Raw genomic sequence first — 11,576 nt, forward strand, 5'->3', positions numbered from 1 at the left:
GTTGATTATACACGTTTGCCAAGACTTAAGAAAAGGAAAAAAATGAAAGCATGTGAATAAAAGAATAACTTTAAAAAGAGGTATGTAAATTTAATTCCCCAAATAACTCATCAATACATACTTGTTAAAATACGGACAACACAAGTACCTTTTGAACACTCCGTCTCCACCCTGAGTCTCCTCCACTCTGGGACCAGCTGTGTGTGTTTCTCGGTCCTGCGAATACATTTACATACTGTATTCCTATGTAGAGAAATATATAAAGCAAAAATTGGTTTTGTGGGGTTTTTTAACATAATTTTAAAAATTATTATATGTAGTGTTCATCTGCCTTGCTTTTTTTCTTTGACAGTGTCTCAGAAAGGCTTCCATGCTGATATACCTGGTTTTATCTCATTTTTTAAAATTGCTAAATAGTATCTCAGAGACTAGACGTGCTGTAGTTTCGTAGCCTGTCAAGTAATGTATCATCTGTAGTGTCATTTAGTATTATGAAAGTGAATATTCGTATGCCCTCCTTTTTGTGGACATGTATAAATACTTCTCCAAGATAAGCATCTAGAGGTGCTAGAGACGCAATTGCTAGAGAGTGTGCACTGTAGAATTTTTTATATTGCCGAGTTGCTTTTTCCAAAAGCCATTTACCAATTTCACATTGACTCCCCTTCCACAGTTTGTAAGCAACCCCTTCTAGCCACACTGTATTTGGCTTAGTCTGACAGGTGAACATCACCTCATTTTCACAGTCTGCTTAACAGTGACCTGGTTACCCCCTGATGAGGTTTCTAGGAAAACAGTGGGTCGTAAAATACAAGGACTTCCTGTACTGAGGAAATGACATAATGAATTTAGACTAACAAGTGTAGTCAGTGAGCATTCACTGGTATTTCCTTCTCTCAGTAAGCCAGGTAGATGGCAGATATTGACTCTTCTGCTGCAGAACTATTTTCTTTTTTTTTTTTGAATACAAATTTTTTATTCTGGGTGCTTTTTACCATTTCAAAAATCATAAATAGCAGAAAACAAACAAACAACAAAAAAAATTGCAAAAACAATACAAAAAGTTTTAAAATATTTAATTTACATATAATAATCATGTAAGTATATGTCTTCATTATATATATTTTATTCATAATTTTGTTTATAGCTTTATTTTAGTATCTTTTATGGTTCTAGTAATGTAAGTGATATCCTTTATAAAAAGCCTTGCAATATTCTTACTAGCAGTCAAGGTGCAAGAATACCAAATCAAACTAGCCAAGGATCTAAGCAGAACTATTTTCTAATGCATAAAATAGACAGCTGTCCATGTCCCATTTTTTTATGGGACTGGAAAGAGGACCTGTGAACACATGAATGACAATTTCCAGAGTTTCTTTCCCTATCTGGCTAATTAAGTTAAAACAAGCAAGGGTAAAAATGTATGGTTTAACTTTGTAATTAGAGATCTCAGTCAGTGCCTAGGACACACTGCGGTGAACGTTAAACACAAAAACGGGTGATGCCAGCTCATGTAGGCACCACATTTAATTTCAAACCACTGCAGGTTGTTGGACTGTGGTCGTTGATGTGATCAGAGGGCTCGGAATATGGGTTCCATAGCATCTCAGTCCCCCCTGAAAGTAGTGTCCCTCCAGGGCATTGTCTGTGCCTCGTACAACCTGCGCTTTTGGATGAGGCAGCCCTGCTGACTTCCCGAGAGCGATTCTGAGCCTGTCTCTGGGCTCAGCCAGGAGGTAGGTTGTGATCTGATAGTGCTATCTGCCCGGGTCTGGCTGTGTGTCCAGGAGCTTCATTTTGATGTGGTACACAGCTACAGATGTCCCTCTGGGTTGTTTTTGTTGTTGCTGTTAGTTCTGTCCCATCTTGGCATTCTGCCCTCTTTACCTTGATATTTCCTCCTGCTGTCCAAAGTTCCTGAATTTTCACCTAAACCCGAGCCTGTACATGACCGGTGCTCTTGCGCCTCAGGCTCATGCCATTGTAGGACGTTGCCTGATGCCTTCCACCCGAGCAGCTGTCTTCATCATGTGCGTGACAAATGGCACAGTTCTGAGCAGAGTGCCTTGCCCAGAAGGGCTCCCAATAAATCCAATAAATGTGTTATCACTGCAAATCCTTAATTCTTTTTTTTTTTGGCCGCATCGCACAGCTTGTGGGATCTTTAGATCCCCTGACCAGGGACTGAACCCGGGCCATGGCAGTGAGAGCTCGGAGTCCTAACCACTGGACTGTCAGGGATATCCGTGATTCTGAGATGTATTTTTTCACAGTTAATAACGTTTCCAAAATTGGAGTACATCTGACAATCCTTATGTACATTTAACAACATTTTTTCAAAAAGCTGTTACAATTATATGATCATGTGGTACAAATGAGGAGATAATATGTTGCAAGTGAGCCGATTTTAATTTGTACATTTCTTTGTAAATGAAAGTTTTTCCCCGGGTTTAATTGATGGGGTGTAAGGCAGTAGCAGTCATTACCTATGTAGAATTATAAATTCCTTTTGCTGGTCTCATTCACACACACCGGTACCCCAGACGTGTATTTTGAAATTCCCTCTCTGATATCTCAGCCCGATATGATGTATGACTCTGGGCATTAGTCATCCATTAACCAACAGATCCACTAACCTCCTGTTTTCAGGAACTTCAGTTACACCGTGACTCAGGGATAATTACGGGGTGATCTCACCCTCATATTTCATCAAAGAACAAAAATATTTACGAGTCTTGTCTTCATTCTAGGAACTGAAGTGTTTCTTTTTTCTTTTTTCTTTTTTGGCCGCGTTGGGTCTTCATTGCTGCGCGCGGACTTTCTCTAGTTGCGGCGAGCAGGGGCTACGCTTCTTTGCGGTGTGCGGGCTTCTCATTGCGGTGGCTTCTCTTGTTGTGGAGCACAGGCTCTAGGCGCACGGGCTTCAGTAGTTGCAGCACGCAGGCTAAGTTGTTGCGGCACGCAGGCCCTAGAGCGTGCAGGCTTCAGTAGTTGCGGCACATGGGCTCTAGGGCAGGCAGGCTTCAGTAGTTGTGGAGCGCAGGCTCTAGAGCACAGGCTCAGTAGGTGTGGCACACGGGCTTAGTTGCTCCGCGGCATGTGGGATTTTCCTGGACCAGGGATCGAACCCGTGTCCCCTGGCAGGTGGATTCTTAACCACTGCACCACCAGGGAAGTCCCAACATTTGAGTTTTTAATGGTACTTTGGGCTAGTCTTTCCCCAAAGCAAGTAGGGTTTTCTCAGCTTGATGGAAAAAAAGAAAAGAAAGGCTATAAATGACCCCAAATCATCTGTCAGATGTTAGACTTTCTCCCTTCAGAGGATCTTGGACTTAGGAAAGGTTTGACCTGTCTGATGCTGGGGTTGAAATTATGACTCTCTGTATAGCCTTTGCTCTGTTTTATTTTCTCTCTTTCAGGATATCCCAGACCCCAGATTCCTCCCCTTGGTGGCATCCTGGCGGACCTACCCTCTGTTCTTTGGCACGGCCATTTTTGCATTTGAAGGCATCGGGATGGTAAGAGTTGCACTGTGATTCTCTGGTGCCCTCAGTGTCCTTGAGGTCTGCTTTAAGGAATGCTGAGGAAATGCTGTTAGAAATTATCTTCTGAGTCTTACTGGCCAGTTAACGAACAGCGTTTCAAAGACGCCACTGAAGTTTCCCAGCTCCAGGTTTTGGAAGTAAGTTGTATGTAATTTGAGAATGTTTCCCTTCAAGCCCTCTCTGTTGCACACTCATCTCCTGTGTGTGCAGTAAGCAGCAGTGCAGGGCAATTCTAAACACAGGGTCTAGATTCAGACTGACTTGGGGTGAGTCCCGGCTCTGCCAGAGAGTAGCTGTGTGACCTTGTGCAAGGACTCGCCTTCTCAGAGCCTTCATTGTTTGCTTCTGAAAAGTGGGCTTAATGTTTAGTAGTTGTTAGGATTAAATGAGATATGTGTAAAGTGCTTTGTACGGTGCCTGACATATGGTGAGCATTAAGTACTTTTTATTTTCATTAATAATACTATTGATTTTATTGTTAAATCAATAAACATATGAATGAATTCTCTGCCCTGGAACACTGTTGAGCTGTATTTTCCTTGTATAAATGAGTAGCCTTTACTCCTAGCTCAGCTTCCCCGTGTTGGTGCTGTGATTTCACCAAATTCTTCTCCTAAAGGGAGGAATCTGTCACTCAGGTGTACCTATTTTGGTTTTATTTGTGTTTTTCATAATAAAGGTCCAGAATTCTTCTCTGAAGAAAGTTATTAGCTCTGCTGGCCTAGGGCTTAGGAAATGGGAAGACACTTCTTTCATGGAATATCTTTTTGTCCCCATTTGATTGTCCTGTCACCTTTTACACTTTTAAGAAAACCTAGATGCTGGACATTTTTGGTCACAATTTGAGGAATTGCCCCGGTGGTGTCCATGGAATGTGAGGCTCTAACAACATGGGGGGAGGTTTTTTGAGTGATTGTGTGTATGTGGTTGTCCTGAGGTTTTGAACCTTTCCCTGTGCTTGCTCTTGGGGCTTCTCATTGCCCAAGAAGAATGTCTCATCTTTTTTTTTTTTAATTTTTTAAAAATAAATTTATTTATTTATTTTATTTTTGCGTTGGGTCTTCGTTGCTGTGTGCGGGCTTTCTCTAGTTGCGGCAAGCGGGGGCTACTCTTCGTTGCAGTGTGCGGGCTTCTCATTGCGGTGACTTCTCTTGTTGTAGAGCATGGGCTCTAGGCGCGTGGGCTTCAGTAGTTGTGGCTCGTGGGCTCTAGAGCGCGGGCTCAGTAGTTGTGGCTCGTGGGCTTAGTTGCTCTGTGACATGTGGGATCTTCCCAGACCAGGGCTCGAACCTGTGTCCCCTGCATTGGCAGGCGGATTCTTAACCCCTGCGCCACCAGGGAAGCCCCAGAATGTCTCATCTTGATTCACAGACATATATGGTTTCCCTGCTGCTGGGGCAGGGGGCTGAAGGTGCCTGTATCATAGCAGGAGAAAGAGGTCCTGAGCACTCGGGACTGGAAAGAAGAGGCTGAGTGAGTGCGGAAAGATGCCCGGGGTTCTTTAGGAACGTTGTACTGCATTTGTCAGTTTTCCCTAACAGCACAGGGCAGAAATTGTTCTTTGCTTCATTTCATTAGCTGAGGCTTGGATACGGAGTGATTCTGTAATCGTCATTATCTGTTACTTCAAGATTTGTCCATGTTTTCTCTTTTTACAATAGAGACACTGCTGTTTTGACTGTTAGTTTGGATCTGAGGGCTGTTGGGCATGACTGGTAAGAGCAGTGGACTCACTGGGGTTTCCCGGGCTCTCTCTGTTTCTGCACCATTGGCCTGGGCTGGCCGGGCTGGAGGAGATGGGCACCCTGCCCTCTGGCTCCTGAGACTCTCCATAGAGAGAAACCGAAGGAAAGCTTAGAAACTGTTTCTCATTGGATGTGGATCAACTGAAGCTTGAGCCCCTTGAGCCGGTTGGGGAGGGGGTTGCTGAGGGCCAGTTGGAGATACAGAGCAGTGATACGCCCCACAGCCCCAGGCCTGCAGCAGGCTCTCAGTGTCTGCCATCGCTGGGTGTGTCTGGCTCAGACCTGCTCTGCCTGGTGGCTGCAGGCCCTCAAGGAAAATGAGCATAATGACAAGATCAAAGACAGTTGGGGAGGGAGGGGAGGCAGTTTGATGTTGCCCTGAGTCACGTTTCTTTTCGGGAGTCACACCAGCCAGGGGCGGTTGACAGCAGATCATGAAGGTTGTCACAGTCACACTTGCTATTTTCCCTGTCCCTATACGAACCAGCCTTCATTAAGGGCCTTTCCTAAGAGTATGGAGGTTCCTCAAAAAACTAAAAATAGGGACTTCCCTGGTAGTCCAGCGGTTAAGACTCCTCGCTCCCAATGCAGGTTCGATCCCTGGTCGGGGAACTAACATCCCACATACCACAACTAAGCCCACACACCGCAACTACTGAGCCTGCGCACTCTAGAGACGGTGCGCCGCACCTAGAGAAGCCCACACGCCGCAACGAAGACGCAGCACAGCCTAAATATATAAAAATAAATTTATTGAAACAAAAACCTAAAAATAGAATTGGCATGTGATCCAGCAATTCCACTCCTGGGCATCTACCCAGACAAAACTATTATTTGAAAAGATACACGCACCCCTGTGTTCATAGCAGCACTATTCACAATAGCCAAGATGTGGAAGCAACCTAAATGTCCACTGACAGATGAATGAATAAAGAAGATGTGGCATACACACACACACACACACACACACACACACACAATGGAATATTACTCAGCCATTGAAAAGAATGAAATAATGCCATTTGCAGCAATGTGGATGCAACTAGAGATTATCATACTAAATGAAGTAAGTCAGAAAGAGAAAGACAAGTATCATCTGATATCACTTATATGTAGAATCTAAAATACGACCCAAACAAACATATCTACAAAACAAGAAGAGACTCACAAATAGAGAGAACAGACTTGTGGTTGCCAGGGGGTCGGGAGTAGGGAAGGATTGAGAGCTTGGGATTAGCAAATGCAAACTATTACATATAGGATGGATAAACAACAAGGTCCTACTGTATAGCACAGGGAACTGTATTCAATATCCTGTGATAAATCATAATGGAAAAGAATATGAAAAAGAATATATATATGTATGACTGAGTTACTTTGCTGTGCAGCAGAAATTAAACACAACATTGTAAGTCAACTATACTTCAATAAAATTTTTTAAAAGAAAATTTTCATAATAAAAATTTGAAGTATTAAAAAAAAAAAGGGGCCTTTCCTTGGCTTTGGCTAATGTTAAAGAAGGTCCTGGGCTTCCCTGGTGGTGCAGTGGTTGGGAGTCCGCCTACCAATGCAAGGGACATGGGTTTGAGCCCTGGTTCGGGAGGATCCCACATGCTGTGGAGCAACTAGGCCCGGGCACCACAGCTACTGAGCCTGTGCTCTAGAGCCCGTGAGCCATAGCTACTGAGCCCGCGTGCCACAACTACTGTAGCCTACGCACCTGGAGGCCGTGCTCCACAAGGGGGGAGGCCACCACAATGAGAGGCCCGCGCACCACGGCTGGGGAGAGCCCTCGTGCAGCGGCAAGGACCCAACGCAAGCAAAAATAAAATAAATAAATTTAATTTAAAAAAAAAAAAGAAAGAAAGTCCTCTGCTGTGAGGGAGAAGGCCGTGAGGATCAGTGGTTTGAAATAGGAGTCTGGAAACTGGGTTTTGTTATACATCTCCATGAGCCTCAATCTCCAGGGTCCTCTCGGTTTCCCTAACTTGGAGATTTCACTTGTCACTGCTAGTGCCCACCCCTTTTGAGGTAAGGAAACAGTTTCTGGGAACTGGAGTGGCAGTTTTCCCTGACCTTCATTTTGCATTCTTGGTACAGGTTAGCAGAGCTGTGATTTCAGGTGAGGTACAGCTGGCTTGGGCCACCACCCGTGTATCTTCCTTGTTGCACTGGGTGGGCATGATGCGAGAGGGCCTGCTGGGTGCCATGCCACCTGCATTCGAGAGGCAAACAGCACTCCCAGCCCACGGGGATCTTGTAGCCGGAGGCAAAGAGACAGCCTGTGCCAGGAGTCCTGGCTTCCGGGCCTGCCTGCCCTTACCTCCTGGGACTTCCTGCTTAGACAGCAGGCTCCAGAGCTCCTCCAGCTCGGCAAGCATAACTAATGAGGAACAGCTTGCATTTGTCTGTCTAGTCAAGGACAGATGTGCTTTGGGGCAATTTGGGGATAGAGAAGTTACTTTTTTCTGAGAATGTTAGTTTGTTGTTGTCATTGGCCATTAATGTTGCTTTATTCTATGCTTTCTTTTCTCTCACTACTCTCCTAGGTTCTGCCCCTTGAAAACAAAATGAAGGATCCCCGGAAGTTTTCGCTCATCCTCTATGTGGGAATGGCTATCATCACTGTCCTCTACATAAGCCTGGGGAGTCTGGGGTACCTGCAATTTGGAGCTAACATCCAAGGGAGCATAACCCTCAACCTGCCCAACTGTTGGTATGTGGGGGAGGATGGTAGCCTGGGAGCACTGGGTTTTTTAAAACATTAATGAGGGTCAGAATGTGTATTTTTCCTCCTCCCTATCTCTTAAATCAGCCCACTTCACTTTTTTTAAAAAAATTATTTATTTATTTTTGGCCGCGTTGGGTCTTCGTTGCTGCAGGCAGGCTTTCTCTTGGTGCGGCGAGCGGGGGCTTCTCTTCATTGCGGCGTGCGGGCTTCTCACTGCGGTGGCTTCTTTTGCTGCAGAGCACGGGCTCTAGGCTCACGGGCTTCCGTAGTTGTGGCACGCGGGCTCAGTAGTTGTGGCTCGCGGGCTCCAGAGCACAGGCTCAGTAGTTGTGGCGCATGGGCTTAGTTGCTCCACAGGATGTGGGATCTTCCCAGACCAGGGCTCGAACCCATGTACCCTGCACTGGCAGGCGGATTCTTAACGACTGCGCCACCAGGGAAGCCCGAGCCCACTTCACTTTAGCTCTCACTTGCCACCAGCCCCCAGCCTAGCACCATCCCTCCTTGGCTGCCCACTAAGCCTTTTGGCTGGTTTCCCTGCCTGGGTCTGACTCTCTCTCCAAATCTGTTCTCCTCCTGTTTCCCATGTGAGCCATCTAACCCTTAGTTCAGTTATGCACTTCCCCATTGAGAAGGCTCAAAGGCTTCCTTTAGTTCTTATGATAAAGAGGAAACCTTCAGGTACAGTCAGGGCCACTCAGGCTCTAGCCCCACCCCTACCTTATTCCTTCTCAGTGAGGAGGACTCAGCCTGGGCGTCACTCTGTTTGAGAAACTTCTCTGATGTCTCAGCCGCAGCAACTTCAAGTCTAGGTCAGTGCCCCTCCTCTCTGCTGCCCTGGAGTCCCGTGAGGATCCTGTCCTAATTCTTCTCCCATTGTGTTGTAGTTGTCCATTTACCTTTACTGTGATCTCCCTACATTGTAAGCTCTGAGGGCAGCAACTGTCCAGTTCTTCATTTTACTCCAAGCCCCTGGCACAATGCCTGGCGTACGATCAAAACCCAGTGAAAAGTTTTTGATTGAAAAGGAGGACTAAGCGCTGAGACTGTGAGGCATTTATAAATGAGGAGAGGTTACCAGGAAGCCAGTGGGGCACAGAGGATAGAGGTGATCTGCCATGTCCCAGCTTTATGGCCTTGGACAGATCACAGCTTCTCACTGCCTCAGTTCCTCTTTCTGGGAAATAAGAATAGTCATTTCTGCCAGGATTGTCATGAAGATCAAAAGATGTGTGTGAGCTTTCTAATACTGCACTGGCACTATGGAGAAGTAGGATGCTGCAACAGCTTTATGCTTTGGGTGAGTCATTCTGATGGAAATGGATGCTGCATGGATTGGTTGATCCCCTGACTGATGGTGCCATTTCTCCCCGGAGATCTGAGCCCAGAAGGGTCAAGCATCCAGTCCATTGACCTTGAACCATTCTAAATAGATGGAGAAAGAGGAGGGCAAACGTGCCTGGTTCCTAGCTTCTGTTGTGCCTGTCCCATGGCTGTCACCTGCTCCATGTGCAGGTGCAGATGGAGCCTCTCACCGTGGGCCCGGGATGCTTGGGAACCCTTCTGTATCTCATTTTCCCTAAGTCATGGTTGCTGTATTGTAGAGAAGCACTGAGACATACTGAAATGCTTCCTAAAAAGATAGATGTCACAGGGTGTGTCTTAAGCAGCAGTTCTTTTCGGAAGATTACAATTTCATTGCAGAGAGCAGCCATGAGCAGATTCTGAGAAGCTTGTTGAATGCCCTAGGGATCAGAATAACCTTTCAGGACAGTCTGGTTGTAGAGCTCTGATCAGTGAGGCATTGTACAAGGACAGATTGAGAAACTTGAGAAAAACATTTTTTCAGGAGTATCAGTGTTTCGCACAGGACACCCTAATCAGCAGGGCTCTGGGGACTAGGTTTGTTGTATGGCCAGCCAAGTGGTAGCCCTGAAATGGGCTTTTGTTTTCTGAAAGTCTTTCTCTTTCCCTCTGATGCCTGCTTTTAAATTTCCAAATGTTCCTGCCCTTTCAAGAGAGAAGAGTCAGGTGGTAGCTCGCATAAGTGAAGATAAATGGATAAGGAGCCGCAGAAGCAGCCCACATAATCTGAAGCCATAGCTGAGCATCTGTCTTCTTTCCTCTGATGTTTCAAACTGAGCTACCCTAATCTTTCTGCCTCTATTCGGGTGTGATTTACTTGGCCGTCCCAGCAGGTGACTATCCTGATTCTAGACTTCCCAGCACTCCAGAAGGCTTTGGTGCTGCACTGAGTTTAATTATAGAGCCACTAGCTGTTTTTTTCCCCAAGGATTTTTATCATCTCTCCTTGGAGCAAGTAAGACGTTTTGTCAATCTCAGTTTCTCCCAGGGTGTTCTGCTCATAGCATTAGAACATCTTCTAGGTATTAATTTCGACCACAGAGGAATTCAGTATGCATCATGCACAATATAATCACCACTTTTTAAATAGATTTCCAAGGGACGGAGCATGTTTCCAAGCGTGTTTCTTGCTTCATAATGCATGAGGCTCTTATTTGAAGTGGAGCTTTGCTTAGGGGCAGTGTCCTTCCCTTTAATGATCAAGTCAGATCTGTGAATACTTATCAATCAGACTTTTTACTCCTCTGCACAGTCCTAGGCCTGGGATAAGATAGAGATGTCCCATGGTGAGTTAGCAGTCTCCCTGAGAAGCTACCCATGAAGCAGTAGAAGGATAGTAACCCTAGTGGAATGGAAAGATAGATTTTGCTCCAGAGGGAGCACTTTGCTTCTAGGGAGCACAGAGTTGGATGGGAAGGATATAAATAGGCTTGCTGGAGTTACATTGCATTTTTAAAAAATTTTTAATTTTTATTTTTTTTATAACATCTTTATTGGAGTATAATTGCTTTACAATGGTGTGTTAGTTTCTGCTTTTTAACAAAGTGAATCAGTTATACATATACATATGTTCCCATATCTCTTCCCTCTTGCATCTCCCTCCCTCCCACCCTCCCTATTCCACCTCTCTAGGTGGTCACAAAGCATCGAGCTGATCTCCCTGTGCTATGCGGCTGCTACCCACTTTTTACGTTTGGTAGTGTATACATGTCCATGCCACTCTCTCACTTTGTCACAGCTTACCCTTCCCCCGCCCCATATCCTCAAGTCCATTCTCTAGTAGGTCTGTGTCTTTATTCCCATCTTGCCCCTAGGTTCTTCCTGACCTTTTTTTTTTTCCTTAGATTCCATATGTATGTGTTGGCATATGGTATTCGTTTTTCTCTTTCTGACTTACTTCACTCTGTAGGACAGACTCTAGGTCCATCCACCTCACTACAAATAACTCAATTAACTCAATTTCGTTTCTGTTTATGGCTGAGTAATATTCCATTGTATATATGTGCCACATCTTCTTTATCCATTCATCTGTTGATGGACACTTAGGTTGCTTCCAAGTCCTGGCTATTGTAAATAGAGCTGCAATGAAAATTTTGGTACATGACTCTTTCTGAATTATGGTTTTCTCAGGGTATATGCCCAGTAGTGGGATTGCTGGGTCGTATGGTAGTTCTATTTTTAGTTTTTTAA

General features: G+C 45.1%; 1 protein-coding gene across 1 annotated transcript in view; it reads left to right on the plus strand.

Moving 5' to 3' along the window:
* Nucleotides 1–11,576, plus strand: part of LOC114486805 (proton-coupled amino acid transporter 1-like) — a 65,079-nt gene that overhangs the window by 33,988 nt on the left and 19,515 nt on the right. Inside the window, exons 3-4 of the mRNA XM_028493457.2 lie at nt 3,389–3,518; nt 7,840–8,006. Of these exons, the coding sequence (XP_028349258.1) occupies nt 3,389–3,518; nt 7,840–8,006 (297 nt within the window). The remainder of the gene's footprint in view (nt 1–3,388; nt 3,519–7,839; nt 8,007–11,576) is intronic.

Source organism: Physeter macrocephalus, chromosome 8 (genome assembly GCF_002837175.3).
Source record: "Physeter macrocephalus isolate SW-GA chromosome 8, ASM283717v5, whole genome shotgun sequence".
NCBI classification, from domain to species: Eukaryota; Metazoa; Chordata; class Mammalia; order Artiodactyla; family Physeteridae; genus Physeter; species Physeter macrocephalus.